General features: G+C 47.2%; 1 protein-coding gene across 2 annotated transcripts in view; it reads left to right on the forward strand.

Moving 5' to 3' along the window:
• The window catches only part of GSDME (gasdermin E), a 62165-nt gene extending 44426 nt beyond the window's left edge, over nucleotides 1-17739 (forward strand). For both annotated transcript variants that reach the window (XM_032286980.1, XM_032286979.1), the window contains exons 6-10: nucleotides 5620-5784; nucleotides 7837-7964; nucleotides 9752-9944; nucleotides 13280-13353; nucleotides 16839-17739. In XM_032286980.1, the coding sequence (XP_032142871.1) occupies nucleotides 5620-5784; nucleotides 7837-7964; nucleotides 9752-9944; nucleotides 13280-13353; nucleotides 16839-17072 (794 nt within the window). In that variant the 3' untranslated portion in view covers nucleotides 17073-17739. The remainder of the gene's footprint in view (nucleotides 1-5619; nucleotides 5785-7836; nucleotides 7965-9751; nucleotides 9945-13279; nucleotides 13354-16838) is intronic.
• Nucleotides 17740-17972: the final 233 nt, after the last annotated feature.

The raw sequence follows: 17972 nt of genomic DNA on the forward strand, positions 1-17972 counted from the left end.
CTCCTCCTGCCCTCACTAAGCCCACGCCGAGTCACCACACCATTCAGCGACCACTACAGGGACTCAAACAGAAGGCTTAGTGTCCTCGTGTGCTGCTGTCGACAAGCCGAAGGGCGTTTGAGGATCCCTGGGAGACACAGGCGAGGCACAGAAGGAGGGCACTGAGCTCCCTCTCTCTGCAGATGGAGCAGCCTGCATTTCAGGGCGGTGAAATGATTTATCCAAGGTGGCATAAAGAGAAAGTGTCAGTTTGAAGAAACTGGTCAAGGAGGTGGGTGAGGGACCAAGAAATGCTGAGAATACCAGGTGTCTTGACACGCTTGAGGCCCATGCTTCCAAATTTGTGTCCTCCAGGGCACTTTTGTTGTTATTACTCTTTCTCTTTCAAAGACTTTGTCTTCCAAAATACTACATTATGAAGATGATCATATTCCGGTCTCTGATATTCGTATGTGGTAAGTAGGGTCACCAGCCTCACTTACGGGGTTCCAGCCCCCATATGTCGGCCTTGGTGGTCCTGTCCAGTCTTACTGATGGCCAGTGGACAATGTGTCACTCACTCCCCTCCCAGCTTTACTGAGGTATGACTGACACACAAAAATGGTGTTTACGATGTACAAGTGATGATTCAATAGACATTGTGACGTGATTGCTAGAGTCAAGCTAATGAACACATCTGTCACCCAGCAGTTAGCATTTGCACGTGTGTAGGGAGGACACTTACTATCCACCCTCTCAGCAAGTCTCAAGTAAAACACTGCAGTACTATTTCCTCCAGTCACCATGCTGGACCCCCCAGAACTTAACATCTCACAACTGGAGGTTTGCATGCTTTGACAACATCTCCCCATTTCTCCCAGTGCCTGGCAACCACCATTCTACCCTCTGCTTCTGTGAGTTCAGCTTTTTTCAGTTCCACGTATAAGGAAGACCATGTGGTATGCGTCTTTCTGTGCCTGGATGATTTTACTTAGCATAATGTCCTCTGGGTCCATCATGCTGGCACAAATGGCAGGCTTTCCTTCTTTTTCATGGCTGAAAAGCATTCCATTGTATAAACGCATCACGTTTTGTTTTTTGTTTGAGATGGAGTCTAGCTCTGTCGCTCAGGCTGGAGTGCAATAGTGTGATCTCAGCTCACTGCAACCTCTCCTCCTGGGTTCAAGCAGTTCTTCTGCCTCATCCTCCCAAGTAGCTGGGACTACAGCCATGCGCCACCACGCCCAGCTACTTTTTGTATTTTTAGTAGAGATGGGGTTTCACTGTGTTGGCCGGGATGGTCTAGATCTCCTGACCTCGTGATCTGCCCACGTTGGCCTCCCAAAGTGCTGGGATTGCCCACGCCTGGTCACGTTTTTTTAATCTACTCATCCATCAGCAGACATGTACGTTATTTCCGTATCTTGGCTGTATCGAAGGATGCGTCACTTCTGTTAGGCCTTCTGAAATCTTGGCACACACTGTAGAACGCCCATGAGTGCTCTGTGGACCCTTCGACGGCGGGGACCCAGGCCTGGGCTGCCACTCTTGGCGGTGGTCCCTGTGGGAGCTTCTTCCTGTTTGTCCCAGGAGGTGACCAGACCCTCCCGTGCTGCAGCCCTGTGGGGGAGGCCCCCCTCCTCAGATGGGGTTTGAAAGAGGCTTGTCTGGCAGGGCTCTCCTGTTTGCATTTCAATTTCAAGGCTTTTATCTTTTCTGGCTCCTGCTGTCTTTGAAAATAAACTCTTCTTTGTGCTGCTAAGAAGAGGTACCCTGGGGATATCTCGGCCTTCCCTTGGCTCTTTCCCGCCCTGGCCTAGGAGGCAGCCCCTAGGCTCCTTCCTGCCGTGGCTTGGTGGTCAGGCCATCATTCTGGGTGACTCACTGCCTGGTTTTTAACCAGTTCTGCTATTTCCTTTTTTTTTGCCCATCTGTTTTCTGTTGCTCTCACTATGGAACATTCTGATAGAGCTTCATAGACACAAACCTGCAGTGGCTGGAAGGGCCCTTAAGAAGATGTGCCTGCCCTCTCTCCCTACCTTCCTGGTGGGATTGCATTTGACAGGGATCCTGTTCGTCGTTTGAAACCTTGAAGGGAGGCAGACTCCATCTGCATCCCGGCCAGGTGCTTCAGCCATGCCAGCTGCAGTGAGACCCCTTTCTTCACCCACAGCTCCCCTCTCAGGAGACACTTAGGGCCATTTGGAAGCACCCTGCCATCCTCTTGACCTTCGGCCTTGCACTTTTAGACAGCTTGGCCTTTGCTAGTGTCCTTCAGCACTAACTTCCAGTTGGATTCCTTGTGGATGTGAACCTGTGTTTCCCACGCTGCACCTGAATCTGTGCATATCTCCCCACTGGCCCTAACACCATCTCCCTGCTTCCCCACCTCGCCTTCCGTAAAGACAGGGCCTCACTCTGTGACCTAGGCTGGAGTGCAGTGGCGCGATCATAGCTCACTGCAACCCTGATCTCTGGGCTGAAGCAATCCTTCCGCCTTGGCCTCCCAGGCAGCTGGGACTACAGGGGTGTGCTGCTGTGCCCAGCTCTGCCACAGACTCGTAACTGGCTACTCTGATTCTTTCCTGTCTGTTCCATCCTAGCAGTGTAACTAATGGGATTGTTTTAAAATTAAAATCTGATCACTTCACTCACCTGCTGAGACACCCTTCTGTGGCTCTTTGTCCCCAGAATGCAGTTTGCACCGTGTCACGCCTCATGGGCCAGCCCCGGCATGGGTCTCCCGCCTTCCCTCTGCTCACCAGCGCCACTTGCCCCATGATGTTGCTGAGGTCTGGGGCATGCCATGCCCCGTCTCACCCCCAGGGCTGCTGTACCTCTCTCTGGGCGTGCCCCTGCCTCTTTCACTCCTGAGCCACCATCACGTGGCTGCTTAGATGCTGCTTCAGCTGAGAAGCCTTTTCTGGTTCTCCTTCCCTGTAATGGGGTTCAGGACATGCAACCCTGAGATATTTTAAAGTGAAGGTATTTGAAAAGATGACAGAAGCAGAAAGGTCACTGTGACCTTTCCCTCTCGCTTCTCTGTGTAGCAGGTCATAAAACCTCAGAAGGATCTTCCGGTTTACCCGACGCAGGTTACAGACCCTCAGGGGAGAGGTGCCCTCCCTCTACCTGGAGGAAAGGAGCAGTCTTTTCTCCCGGACGGGACAAAGAGAGGCGAAAAGACAGGCCTTGCTGAGTTCCTGGATGAATGGCCATTCCATCGTATGCTCTGTCCTGCCATATTTCTCCAGCACTGTTCCTCAAACTTAGCAGAAAAGTACTCAGGTTTAACTATTTTTTTCCACACGTTCATTTTCTTATGAAGGCTTCCATGTCATGTAAAACTGCTATTCAGTAAACCCGCATGCTTTTTCTCTTATTAATCTGTCTGTTGTGATAGGGGCTTCAGCCATGAACCTAGGATAAGCAGAAGGAGAGATGTTTTTCCTTCCCTCCCTCCACTGGCCACTCTGGCCTCAGACCAGTCAAGCCTTGTCCCCACTCTGACCATGCTCATCATCATCGCCTGGCTGTAGTCCTTTGTATCTGTGGCTGTGAGCATGGGGTCTCGTGTAGGGAGGCATCGTTGCATATTTACTGGCTGGCTGGTGATGGATGGATGAAAGGAATGCAGGAATTTAATTGGTAGTGTCCTCAGGGAGCTGTGCATGGGTGAAGGCGAGAGTGGTTGGCACTGAGGATTCCTAAGATGCCAGTTGGTTCCACATTATTTTGGGGACCTCGTGGGGCTTCTGGAAGGATTTGAGGCTGTGTGAACGGTCAAGGCTCCTGTCCTCAGGGAACAAAGTCATGACCTACATGCTGGTTCACACTTCTGCACCCCAGTGGCTAAGCACAAAGTATGGAGGAGCAGGGGCACCCTGAATGCTGGTGAGTGTGGGCCAGTTGGGTAGAGCCAGGGATTGTTCCTTTTGTCTCTAGACAGCCATTCTTCTTTTCTTTTCCATTCTGTCTTTATGAGCACCATTAAGGCCCACAAGCAAATGAAAATGTGTGCTAATATCATGCCTTCCACATTGCAGCACATACTGGACCCAGCCACGTTTTTATTCCATAGCCTTTGTTTATGTACACAAGTTAGTGAATAGATGCATAAGGAGAACCCTAATTCTTGTGCTCGCCACTGTTTCTGCTTATGAAGGACATAAAAACTTTCATTTTTATCTACGCCTTAGATACCTTAGCTGGGTTCTCAAATGTGGAAGTGTTTGAGAAAGCATTTCTTTCTTTGCCCTCCCCCCTGCTTTTTTTTTTTGAGACAGGGTCTCGCTCTGTTGCCCAGGATGGAGTGCAGTGGTGCGATCTTGGCTCACTGCAACCTAGGGCTCAACGGATCCTCCTACCTCAGCTTCCAGAATAGCTGGGATTACAGGCACTCGTGACCATGCCCACCTCATTTTAAAATACTTTGTAGAGATGGGATCTCGATATGTTGCTGGTCTCAAACTCCTGAGCTCAAGCAATCTGCCTGCCTCAGCCTCTCAAAGTGTTGGCATTATAGGCATGAGCCACCATGCCTGGCCCTTTTCATTATTTAAAAGACTTTTTGTTGCCTGGCGTGGTGGCTCATACCTGTAATCTCAGCACTTTGGCAGGCTGAGGCAGGTGGATTAGTTGAGGTCAGCCTGGCCAACATGGTGAAACCGTGTCTCTACTAAAAATAAAAATAGGCGTGGCAGCACGTGCCTGTAATCCCAGCTACTTGGGAGGCTGAGACAGGAGAATCACTTGAACCCTAAAAACGGAGGTTGCAGTGAGCCGAGATTGTATCACTGGACTCTAGCCTAGATGATAGAGCGAGACTCCGTCTCGAAAAACAAAAACAAAATATCTTTTTGTTATGGACATTTCACACATGTTCAAAGTAGAGATGATGATAGAGTGAGCTCTCCTGTGCCCACCCATCCAGCTTCGGTGACTAGGGCAGTTCGTGTTCAGCCATAACTTCACCATCTCCTTCCTCTCCCGCTGGATTATTTGGAAGCAAATCCTAGGCGTTACATTGTTTCATCTATAAATATTTCAGTAGCTTGAAATAAGGCTTTTGAAAAACTACTAGTTTTGCCTTTACAGAAATAGATTCATAGAGAATGTATTCTTTTGTGTCTGCCATTTTTCACTCAACATGTTTGTGAAATTCATTAATATAATTGCACACATCAGTATTTCATTTTTTATTGCTGTGTATTATTCTGTATAACAACACAGAAATGTTAAGATTCCTTAAACATATAATCACATAACTACTTGGCCACCTGAATATACTGGCAATACTTTTTAAATATCAGTATTCAGATTTTCCTAGTTGTTTTATGCATGTCAGGTTTCATTTGTTTGGAAGCAGTTTGTTCAAATCAGGGTAAAATAATACTTCCAGTGTTTTAAAGATGGCATCTTGTCTGTTCAGAGAATACATATTAGAGAACTTTAGGTAATAACAGCCATTTCTTTATTTGTTGGAAGTGGCTGGGCTTTTGGTCAAGCAATATAATGTGTGTAGGAATGAAATTTTCTGGAGAAGATGGCTGGGTCTCCTGCCTCACGGTCTAAGATGTGCCGTCAAGGCTGGGCTGACATTGTCTTGAACCTAACTTGTCCTTTTCTCCTGCACTACAGAATTCTGCCTTCTCCAAGGGAAGGAAAGTGGCTTCGAGAACAAGAGGAGAATTGACTCTGTCTACCTGGACCCCCTGGCCTTTCGAGAGTTTGCATTCATAGACATGCCAGATGCTGGGCATGGGATATCTTCCCAGGATGAGCCATTAAGTGTTTTAAAGCAAGGTATTGCCAGCAGGGCAGGCATAGGAAGTTGAGGGCCACCTGAGTCCTGTATCCCAAGAGGTGGTGTGGCCTTCAGCACCAGCGACCCCTCAGTGACTCATGGAAAACCTATTAGAAGAGGTGACGTTGCCGAGGCCCAGTCCACCCAGCAGGACTCGCCTCGGTTGGATCTTAGGGAGCCCCAGGTTGTGGGTGCTGTATTTTAGGAAGGGTGGGGAGAATGAGCCTCCATGGGGCAGGGGTCAGAGACTGAGGAGTGAGGCAGTCAGGGGCTTGGCATTTTTCTTTCATTGTAAGGACAGAAGCCCTGTTGACGATTAAGAATAGCTCATCAGCCACGAGGATGGAGAACCCAAGTTTTGCATCTGTTTTGTTATATTCTGGGCTTCATTGCCAAGACAAGCAATGCTTTGTCAGCCTTGCAAAATGCTCTCTCGGAGGCTCTTTATCCACATGGCAGGGGCCACATGGTGCCCAAGAGGAAGAGGAGCCATGCCCAGGATGTGCCTGTAGCAATTCCTTTTGTTCCTCACAGCATACTGTGCTTTAAAAAGCTGGTTTATTTTGTGGGGGCGGGGTGTGGGGGTGCAGTGTATAGTAGAAGATGGGCAAGGAAGAGGGGAAACAAACAGGTGAGGGCTTCGCTCAGAGAGCTAGGAGCTGCGCAGAGTGCTCTGGCTTGTCGGTAAGCACAGAAGCCCTGGTGATGACATCTGTGGAGCTTTGATGGGTCCCAAACCAGGGGATGCTTTTCTTTTGTAGCAAAAATGTCAGTATTTGAAGAAATGAGAACAAAGGCCTAATTTTAACATAAGACTTTCCTATCCTTGCTTTTTGGCCATGGGTAAGTGGGTACAGTTTTCAGCTGGCACTTAAAGGATGTCATTGTGGGTTAGAACCACGGAACAGTGGCCCTGCAGCCCCTGGGGAGCCAGAGGCCGTCCCATGCTGCAGTGTCCTTCTGTCCTCCCACAGGCTCACCCTTTGCATAGGCCATTCTGGCCAGCCAGGGTGCAGTGGGAGCTGGGTGTGCCCTCAGAGACTGGACCGACCAGGACAGCTTCCTAGGCTGGGACTGGCAAAGGCAGTCATATGTATAGCAATGTTGGAATATGTTGGTTCCTGATGTTCTGTGTTCCCCTGTGTGGGGCTTTATGCAACTGCTTGTTGGAATTCTCCATCCTCATGGGGGGTCCTTTTTTGTATTACTGTGCATCCCTGCATAGAAAACCTTTATCACATCTTTAAAAATAAAGTCTCCACTAGTTTGCAGGAAGCTTCTGAGTATCTTACACACACACACACACACACACACACACACACACACACACACACACAGAGAGAGAGAGAGAGAGAGAGAGAGAGAGAGAGAGAGAGAGAGACGGGGGAGAGATTCTAAAGGGAGAGGCCCCTAAGCATCCTGCAGAGGCAACAGCCTCAGGGACCTCAGTGCTCAGCTTGAGGATTCGTGAGGAAGCGAAGGATGAAAAAGGTAGAATTGCTGTGCTTGCCCTGAAGTTAGGATGCTAGCCCCTTTAAAAATGGGCATTAAATATTAAAGGATAGAAAATCTGCAATGTACTATAAGAAAGGACATGAAAAATAATGTATTTTGGAATTTGTATGGCTCTAAAGCATCGTGAAAGTACTGACATGTTTAGTAATTCGGCTTTGATAATTTACTTCCAGAGAAATCATGCTAAAGAGGAATTTAAATAACTTTTCCAGAAAATAATTGATTAGACTTAATTAATGTTTAGTGAGTTATCAGAGAAGAGTGAAGCTTGAAATCCAAAACTGGGGTGGGTGGGTGTGTGTGTCTCTGTCTCTCTCTCTCTCCCCCCCCCCCCCCCCCCCACCCTTTGGTTATTGAAAACTATGCAGGGTGGCGTGTAATTTGATGTTTATTTCTGAGTTCCATGACTGACTGTGCAGCTGGGAATATCCATGAAAGAACTGATGACGATTAGCTATAAAAAGCAGGAGTTGCGGTGGGACGTTGTGAGATGTGCATCGCGGGTCATGAGACTTGGGTGTGCTTTGTTTTCACAGCGACCCGGCTCCTGGAGAGGAATTTCCATCCCTTTGTGGAGCTGCCAGAGCCACAACAGACAGCTTTGAGCGACGTCTTCCAGGCGGCCCTGTTTGATGATGAACTACTCATGGTCCTGGAACCAGTGGTGAGACCCGAGTCGTCTCAAGGCAGTCAGTGTTTTCTGGGGTTTTCTGGAACAGGAGACAGGCTAGACCTCCTGGGGCAAGGCTTTGAGGCAGGATGGAATTGTGTTAAAGGTTTCCCCAATCTCTTTTTCACTCTACAGCTGTCTCTCTTCTTTCTGACTCTTGGGTCCTGGGTTTTCTAAGTGCAGACGAGTAGGTGGCATCACGGGCAGAGGGAAGTGTTAGTTTCCTAGGGCTGCCTCAACAAATTACCAAAAACCTGAGGGCTTAAAAAACCAAAAATTTATTTTCTCATAGTTTTGGAGGCCAGAAGTCCAAAATCTAGGTGCCTGCAGGGCCACGCTCCCTGCAGAGGATCTAGGAGAAAATTCTGCCTTGTCTCCTCCAGCTGCCAATGGCTCCTCGTGTTCCTGGGCTTGTGGCAGCAGCACTCCGGTCTCTGCTGTCTCCACATGGGCTTCCCCTCTGTATGTCTGCGTCTCTTCCTTTACTGTCTCTTATGAAGAGACCATCACTGGGTTTAGGGCACAGCCAGATCTAGGATGGTCTCATTTTGGTTTCCTTACTTTAAAGACATCTGCAAAGACAAAGGTCACATTCCTGGGTTCCAGGTGATATATGTGTTGGGGGGCCACTATGCAGACTAATGCAAGGGGGCTGTCTGGCAGAACCTAGCAAGTCAACCTGTTCCATTCAGAAGAGAAATAAATAGGCTTTGCATTGTTCTGTTTTGCAGCAGAAGGATTTCCTGGGGAGGTCAGGTTCCTTAGCTCTTAGTTGTGAAAACGGTGAGAGCCACACCAGCTGCCAACCCTCCTGCCACCTAGATTCTGTGTCCTCCTTCCCTGAAGGCTGAGGCTTTATAAGCCTGATTTTGACTATAGTTTTGTTTTCTGTTCTTTTGTTTTTCTAGTATATTATGCAGTGAGTTTGAATAACTGATTCAGTGCTTCATGGTGTCCAGGGAAGTGTTCATATTATTTTTCCCTCTTGAAATCAGATTGTGCTGAAAAAGCCTGGGTATCAGTGATGGAACCTGTTATTGAAATAGTCCCATAGCCCAGGACTTTTGCGTTCTAGAGGGTGGGGAGCTCAGTCCCAGGGAGAACACAGTGTTTCAAAAAGCCCATTGACTTCTACTTCCGAAAATAACTTCTTCCAAGAGGAAAATGTCAGGCCAGCACCCTGTGGAGAGAACCTCAGCTGCCCTGTCAGATGCAGGAGAAGCAAGCTGCCCGGATGGGGGCGGGGGTGGGGTCAGGCTGTCAGATGACTGGATCTGGACACCAAGGCTGTGGGTGGTGCAGAATTGGGGTGGTCCGACCTGGCTCTCCAGCAGGGTTGCCTCACTCCACAGCGGGCCCTGTGGGGACGGACACAGCTGCCCAGTGCCGGGTGGGAACATGGCTGGGGGCTGGAACACCAAGTTTAACACTTGAGAACCAAGATGGGATGATGCTTGTACATCACCCTCCCCAGTTCTGTGTATAACCACTTGTTTCTGGTCCCTGGCACCGCCCGACAGACCCTGCCCTGGAAGGTTCTATGCCACAGTTCCAGCAAGTACATCCCCCACCCTTGTGGGCCAGGTTCAGCTTACTGTCCCTTCAGTGAAATGTAGCCCCACGGATTAGCAATTTCTGAACATAGAAAAGAGCTGTGTAGTGTTTTCCTTAAGGGAAGGGCAAAGGGCGGGGGCTTCTGTGTCTGGTAAGGCGACGCCCAGGCTGTGGCGCTTGGCTCCAGCTGTGTCTTGACCATCCCCCTTCTTCTACCTGCCCTACAGTGTGATGACGTGGTCAGCGGCCTCTGGCCCCCACCGGTGGTGTTTGGGGAGCTGACGCCCGGGCAGCAGCAGGACCTCATGGCCTTCCTGCAGTTGGTGGGGTGCAGCTTACAGGGTGGGTGTCCAGGCCCTGAGGATGCGGGCAGCAAGCGGCTCTTTACGACGGCCTACTTCTTGGTCAGTGCTCTTGCAGGTAAGGAGAAAAGAAGAAAATGAAATGGTTGCTGCCACTTTAAAATTGCTTTGCCTACTGTCTATGCTTCTGGGGACATGCAGATGGTAACTGTGGAGGATTTGGTACATACAGGTCCCTCCCTTTTGATACAGGGAGGGTAAGAGGTGGAAAGTTGATGGGAAACCAGACTCAAGAGTGAAGGAGGCCGTTCTGTCCAGCACAAGCTTCCCACTCTCCTGGAGGGCCACAGCGGGTGCCCTGTTGCCAACAAAAGCAAGCATCTCCCTGACAGCCTGTGGTTCACATGGGAGCCCTGGCAGAGCTGAGTGGCAGCGACTTTCATTTGGCAACTGGTCTACCCCAGCGTTTCAGTCTTCTAATCTTTTTTGCAAACTTGTTACTCCCCACCCTGCAAGCCCCTGTTTGGGGCAAGGGGGTCGCAAAGAGTATCCAACCATCCAGGGTACAAGGCAGAGCTGTTGCTGGGCCCAGCTCCACAGCTTCTTCACTGGTCCGGAAATAGCCTCCCAGGGGAGTGGCCATCCAGTTACTGTGGAGCAATTTCTGCCACTTCTGTACCACTCTCATCCGGAACTCACTGTGCCAGAGTGCCTGTCAGGAGATGGGCATCCTTCACGAGGAAGCTGGGCTTCCTGTTACCTCTCAGAAAAGCCAGCTGTGGCAAATCAGTCCCCACAGCTTCCTTGTGTGGTGATACTAGTCAGGACACTTAGTTTCTGATACATTCAGGGTTCCTCCCCAGCATCACACAGAAACAGACCCAGTAAGCTTTAGTGTTTAAACAACTAATCTGAGAAAATGCCTCTCCCAACTCTATGTGGTGATAAATATATGCTGTCTTGTTCCAACTCATGGATAAAAGTTTTGACTGGTAAGCTGGAACAGGACATAAGATAGAGCCCTGTGGTACTCCACTAGAAACTTTTTCCCAGTGTTAACATCAGGGTATGAGAGTCTTTCAGTATAGGCATTCTGTCAGGAGCTAATACACAGGCCAGAGTTCTCCAACTTGTGAGATGCCTTTTCCTCATAGACCCCATTACTTCAGCATTTCTGTCAGTAGGCTGGATCAGTGATATCAAATAGGTAACACAGGGCCAGCATCATGAATGCACCACAGTTTTCTCCCTGAGCCTAGACACAGCATCAAATTTCTCTGCAACTGGCTGGGTGTGGTAGCCTACATCTGTGATCCTAGTGCTTTGGGAGGCGGAGGTGGGACAATCACTTGAGTCCAGGAGTTCAAGACCAGCCTAGGCAGCCTTGCAAGACCTCATCTGTACAAAAAATAGCCAGGCACGGTGGTGTGTACCTGTAGTCCCAGCTACTTGAGAGGCTGTGGAGAATCGTTTGAACTTAGGAATTCAAGCTGCAATGCACTTTGATCATGCCACTGCAGTCCAGCTTGGATGACAGAGTAAAACCCTGTCTGTGAAAAAAAGAAAAAAAAATCTCTCCAAGTTTGCACACAGGCAGCAGGCCACTCACAGTTGACACATAATGTGAGACTGACTTGCTGTTTCTGATTTGGAAGCTCAGAAGTAGTGAAATCTTGAGACTGCCAGCTGCACCTGAAGTTTTCAACCAATCCCGCCCTTTTTTATTTTTCTGAACTGTGATCTCATTTGTATGTCAGTCCCAGCGGAGGCCAGGCTGGCGTAAAGCCCTTCCATTTGTGCTCTTGCTAATCCTCAGCCCTTCTGAGTTGATTCTGTTTCCTCTTAGATAGCATAATCTTCTCTCCTTAGAATCTGGGGAAAGTGCTTGGAATAGAAAATGGGGTCTTCTTAGGTCCTCACACTAGTTTTTGGTTTTCTAATAGCTGTTTTCAGCACTTCAGTCCCACATGTGACCTGTCTCCTGGGACACTTCCTCCACCACTTTGTAACCTTAAGCAAGTCCCAAGCTCCGAACTCCTTGGATCCCATTGGTAAAATGGAATTGGTAAATGAAGAGCAATCAAAATAATTCATTTCAGTTCCAGAAACATTTAACAAGATTATACCATGTTGTAGGCACTGCTAGGTACTGAGGTAGGAGAAAATATCAAGTCCTGGCCCTCCAGTAAATCAGTCAAGTAGTAAAATTAGTGGGTAAGCTCGGTAACTTAGATGCTGTCCTTTGATTCCTGTGCCCCTGGCAGCTAGTGTACCATGCTCAAGATAGTGGCTAAATGAGTAATATGGGACTCAGGAATTTCCAAGAATAAGGGATGAGGATTGTGGTTTCTTGGCACCCAGGAGCCACCCTGGAAAGTGAAGGCAGGGCAGCAATGGCAGATGAGATGGCTGTGGACAGGGGCTCAGCTGGCTATGCTAGGCCACTTATAGTCTTCCTGCATCGGGGTAAGAGCCTACTTGAGAAGCTGTAGATCTTCTCTTCAGACAAATGCGCATACATTCGAATATCACATCAGGTTTTCCGGCAAGATCATCCCCCTGCGTGCTGCCCCACCCCCTTAACACCCTACACCCTCTCTTGGGAATGAGCAGTCCTCTGTTGCACTCTGAGTCACACCTCAGCAACACACTGCCTTTCACAAATAAGGCTGCTAAAGCATGGCAGGAGCAACTCAGTTCCTCAGCAGTCCCCCGGCTACCTGATTCAGCAGGTGACTGATTCATTTTTGCCTTTTTAGCTCAAAGCTTGTACCCTCAAGGGATTGTGGTCCTTTTAGGAAATGTATCTGTTTTTCCCTGGTCGGTGTTTAATATCCACTTTGAACAGCACGGACCTGGCTTTCTTTTACCCGGGGCTTGGCACCTGGCCTGGCACAGCTCTGCTCCACCCTCTCTGCTGTTGCTGCTCTTGGCCTCAGGCCACACTGCATTGATCAAGCTACACTGCATTTTCCTCCCCAAAATGATTAGTGACAAGGGTAGAGCCCTTTATAGTTTACATGGTATTCTGACATATGCAAAAAAGAAAACTATGGTAAATGGGGAAACTGAGGCTCAGAGAGGTATACCTAAGGCTGCAGCCTGAATGTGTGGAGGGGCTCAAACGTCACTCTTCTGTCACCAGATTGCAGGGTCTACTTTTCCACGCTGATTCTTTCCCCCACAGAGTCTGTGCCTTTCTTTCCATTTGGTAAATTGAATATCAAGGAGTATACTCTGGTGGAATGCAGAGCTGGCAGCTGGGTTCCTACATCTGTTTTCTCCAAGGTCTTTTCTGCCCATTTAGCACCATTCAGTCACTCAACTGCTGAGTACCTCCCCTGCCTGGCTGGCGGGAAAGTACTAAAATATAAGTTAGGTGCCAACAGAGGCTGGCTCTGTTCCCATGATTTTGTTTTTAAGGATGGTGACTGTGACTTTTGTCTCCTGCAGAAATGCCAGATAATGCAGCAGCTCTGCTGGGCACATGCTACAAACTCCAGATGATTCCCACACTGTGCCACTTGGTAAGTAACCTCCCAGATGGGACCTTAGAATGGATAGGAATGGGGAAATGCTGAGTGGGTAGACATCCAACAGCTGATAAAACACCTCTAGGACTTCTCATCCATAACAGCTCTTCAAGGTGGATTAAATAAGTACTGTTATTAACGTCACTTTTATACACATCCCACCCCATGGGAAGACTGAGACCCAGAGGGACATGATTTGTCCAAACTACTTGTTAGCAGGGCCAGGACTCCATCTTTGTCTTCAGACTCTAACTCTTATACTTTTTCCATTGTTTGAAGATAATTTTGGCCAAGGCTTGGTGTTACATTGCAAGAAAGGGACCTGACACCATGTTATTTGCAGTGGCAGTTCTGTGCTGAGACTGGCTTGATTCAGCTCTGCAGCAGATTTGCCAGGAAGGTATCCAAAACTGATTTGTCCCAGGGAGCCATAGCTTCTTTCATCCTCTTTTAGGAATATCATTAGCTTGGTGCCCTCTGGAAATGTCACTGTAACAGGAAGAGTCAGGTAATGATGAGCTTAGCCCTTGAGAGTCAAGGTTAAGCTTTTCCTTTTTAAATTATAGACTGGGCCATTAGTATAAAGAACCACCAATATAGGTTGACCTGAAACCACCCTGATGGGGCAGCCAGTTTTATGTAGCTTTTGCAGGTGCTGCTCAGCCTGAGGCAGAGGAGCTGAGCACACATGGTCTGATTATTTTAAGGCCTAATTACTAAAGTCCAAGGCCCAAGCGCTCTCAGCGCTGTTGTCAGATCTGGGAAGCAGGTATTGGGATAGAAAACTGCCTAGATAGGAACCTGATGTTTGGTATACATCTACTCTGGGGACACTGTGCAATGTGGTCGGTGCCTTTATGCAAAGACAAAGACATTAGAAGACCATGCAGCATGGCGTCATTCCAAGGAGCAGATCAGGTATCACTCACAACTGAAAGATTCCACAGGCCCAGAGGAACCTGCATTCTTAAACACTGACTGCAAAAATGGGACTTGAAAATGTGCCAGCATGTGTCCTGGGGCAGCTGAGGGTAAAGGCTGGTGGCTCAGTCTGGTTATGGAAACAATACTTTTTATTCTAATTGTATGCAATGATGAGCAAAACAGCAGCTCTGCTTTCAGATCTTAGCTCCTCTTGCAGCAACTGAGTGCTCAGCATTTACTAAGTTAGTCCTTCCCAAGTATTTACAGGCTCACCAACTGCAGCTGAAGCAGAGAAAAAAGAAAATCCTGCCAAGCCCATGTTATCTAACCCCTTCTCCGACAAACTCATTTAGCCGTCCTCCTCTTTGCAGATCAGCTCTAGGACCTTTGTGTTACCCCCAAGTTCTGCTCTGTTGGTGTTCTAAGAGCAGCAGCTAGAACACAGTTGGAGTTCAGAATGGAAGGTATTCTGCTTCTGCACGAAACCCCACCACCAGCACTTGTTTGCCTTTCGGCAGCTGCTCAACATAGATACCTCCTTTTTCTGTAAAGACCTTCCTGGGGGGTCTTCACATATCTCTCCTCAGATTTGCAATAGCTGTATTTAAGACATCGAGGCACCTGCCTCCTGAAGGAATTTTAGCATCATGTTTAAGGGATTTACTTAAAATATGCCACAAAATCCATCTGCAGCCCTGTCTTTTCTTTCTAGTAGCCAGAGTAACTGAGAGGCTTTCTGAAGGGCTTTTGGGAGTACAGTGCCAGATACACTAACACATTTCCAGAACCGGTGAAAGGGTGTTAGAATCCATAGAGAATGTTAGTTTCACTCCACCACCCTTTGGGTCACTGTTTCCCCTTTATACCTAGAAATACCTATGGGCAAAAGGGCTGGTGGAGATTTAGAGAAGGAAGCTGGATGCTGTGCAGCTCTTGCCCACCAGGCAGTAAGGACAGGGAGCCTGCCAGGCTGCTGACAGTCTCCGGCCTGCGCCAGTGGGGCTCCTCCTTAAATCACCGGGGTGAGATGCTGTGCTTAAAGAGCAGGTCTAATCTACTCTCTAAAGCACAATCAATCGTTTGCAGTCTAAGCCTAATGGTAACAATATGAGTTGTATTTGGCAAATCTACAAGGTTCATGAGGCTGATTTTGGTAACAAACACACAAGTACTTTTACATTCCAGTGAATGCTACCCTTCAGTCACCTGGACAAGCTGCATGACTTTCAGGATAGTCACCAGTGCTCAGGACATTTCTGGAATTTTTTCTTTTGGATTCCCTTCAGATTTCTTAAAATTCAGGCATACTTTCTAGGCTTATTTCATTTTTAATTTAAAATTTTACTCCTACATTAATCAGATCTTAAATGCCTGTTTCAAAATGAAATCTACTGGCATATTTGTAATTGCTTAAGATTTTTGAAAAAGTATTACAGGCACAGATCAAGACCCTAAAAGCAAATCAAATATTTCAAGTATGTGTTGAGCAGGTAGAACTAGAGTGGTATCCGAAGTGACCTCTGTGAAGAACACAGTGAGTGTCTGCGTTGTACGCAAGGCAAGGCAAGTGGCGAGCATGACAGACAAGGTCCCTGGTCTCAGGAGCAGCTTAGGGTTTTAATAAGGAAAGCAGAGTAAACACTATCAAGCACACTACTTAAGATTTAGGAAGTTTGTGGATACAACATAATGGAGTTAATGTAAGGCTGAGTTCTGGGGTTGGGAGTAGATCGATGGAAAGGGATTGTGAAAGGCCCTCTATGTGGCATTTCAGCTGACAACCGAGTGACGAGAAGGGGAGATCAATACCGAAATTTGGAAGAAGGGAATAGCAAGGGAAAAGGTTCTTGAGGTAGGAAGCATAATTAAACTATGGTACCTACCTTTGAGGAATTCATGCAAATATATAAGAAATTCTACTATCCTCATTAAAATAAAAATTAGACATACTATTTTATATGAGCAAGATACAGTCTGACCTTTCTAATGTGCTGGACTTAATGGGACTAGTAGAAAGAGTTCAGAGAGTAGGGATTCAGACAGTGGACAACTAGGCAAATTGGACAGAATCCAGCCTGAGGTCCTGCCCTGGATCAAATATACTGTATGTTACACCTCAAGGATTTTCCTGCTCAATTTTTTGGGGAATTTTTAAAATGACATAGTTGGCCGGGCATGATGGCTTACACCTGTAATCTCAGCACTTTGGGAGTCTGAGGAGGGTCGAGAGTTTGAGACCAGCCTGGCCAATATTGTGAAACCCGGTCTCTACTAAAAACAAAAAAAAATTAGCTGGGTGTGGTGGCATGAACCTGTAGTCCCAGCTACTTGAGAGGCTAAGGCAAAACAATCACTTGAACCCGGGAGGTGGAGGTTGCAGTGATCCAAAATTGCACCACTGCACACCAGCCTGGGCAACAGAGCAAGACTCTGTCTCAATAACAACAAAAAAGACAGATTCCCCCCCCCCCCCCCCCCAGAATTACTTAGAAGTGCATTACTGTCTAACAATGTAGATTTTTAAGAATATTTTTAAAGTGAATTTATTATTTCAGCTTCGTGCTCTGTCTGATGATGGAGTATCTGATCTTGAAGACCCAACTTTGGCTCTGCTAAAAGATACAGAAAGGTTTGGGATTGTGCAGCGCTTGTTTGCCTCAGCTGACATTAGCCTGGAGAGACTGAAGTCATCTGTGAAAGCCGTCATTCTGAAGGACTCTAAAATATACCCACTACTTCTTTGTATAACCCTGAATGGACTCTGTGCTTTAGGCAGAGAACATTCATGATGTCATATATGAACTGTAAGTACATGTTATTGGCCAAAGCTGAGTATTTTTCAGAATTCTTAAAGGTCAGATGCATGTTAAAAACTTGACCAATGAAACAAATTTACAAAATAGTTTAAGTGGTGACATTTTGCATTATTAATGACCTCATTTTTAGCCACCAGGTACTCTTTAAACAGTTTTTCTTATCAGAGGCTCTCCTGTGCTGGTGACCCAGCATCTGAGTTAGTTAGGTTCCGGCACCTAAAGAGCTGGGAGGGCTGAGAATTCTTAGCATACATTCAGATTTTTTTTCTGCACAATACATCCATCTGTCTCTTGCATTCCACTTTTTTTGTTACACAGAAAGAGCTGATTCTTTAATCAAAAGTTTTTTACATTGTGAATGCTGTGGGAAGGCAATTTCTCTGCACACAAGAGGCTACGTTTTAGATGTGCTGTATGTTACTTGATGATGGAAAATAAATTGTAAATACTCGAGTATATTCCTCTGCTAATCAAAATCATACTTTAAAAAATCTAACAGCAACGCATCCCTGCCTGGGACCCTAGCTATATGCATTTATTTGACCTTGCCATGCCTTGGTGAACATACTAATTCTATGTCTGGCACATGTTGATTTCTTATGTATTCTGGGTATTCTATTAAAGGAAACTTTGAACTATGTCTGTTTTGCTTTTGATTCTCCTTGTTTTGATATCCTTCTATAAACAGCTTGGACTGGCTCCCTCTGTCCCTGATTCCATGGACAGGATCTGAGCCTCTGTGGATGAGGGGTAGCAGTGGTAAGAAACATGTTAACACAGCACCTATTCTTTTTTCCTTGCAACATCACCCACTTATTCCCTTTCTTCCCTTCAGATTTTAATGAATGTTAACAAGGAAGAATAAAGCAAATA

Source organism: Sapajus apella, unplaced genomic scaffold (assembly GCF_009761245.1).
Source record: "Sapajus apella isolate SASKATOON/1434 unplaced genomic scaffold, GSC_monkey_1.0 scaffold19, whole genome shotgun sequence".
NCBI classification, from domain to species: Eukaryota; Metazoa; Chordata; class Mammalia; order Primates; family Cebidae; genus Sapajus; species Sapajus apella.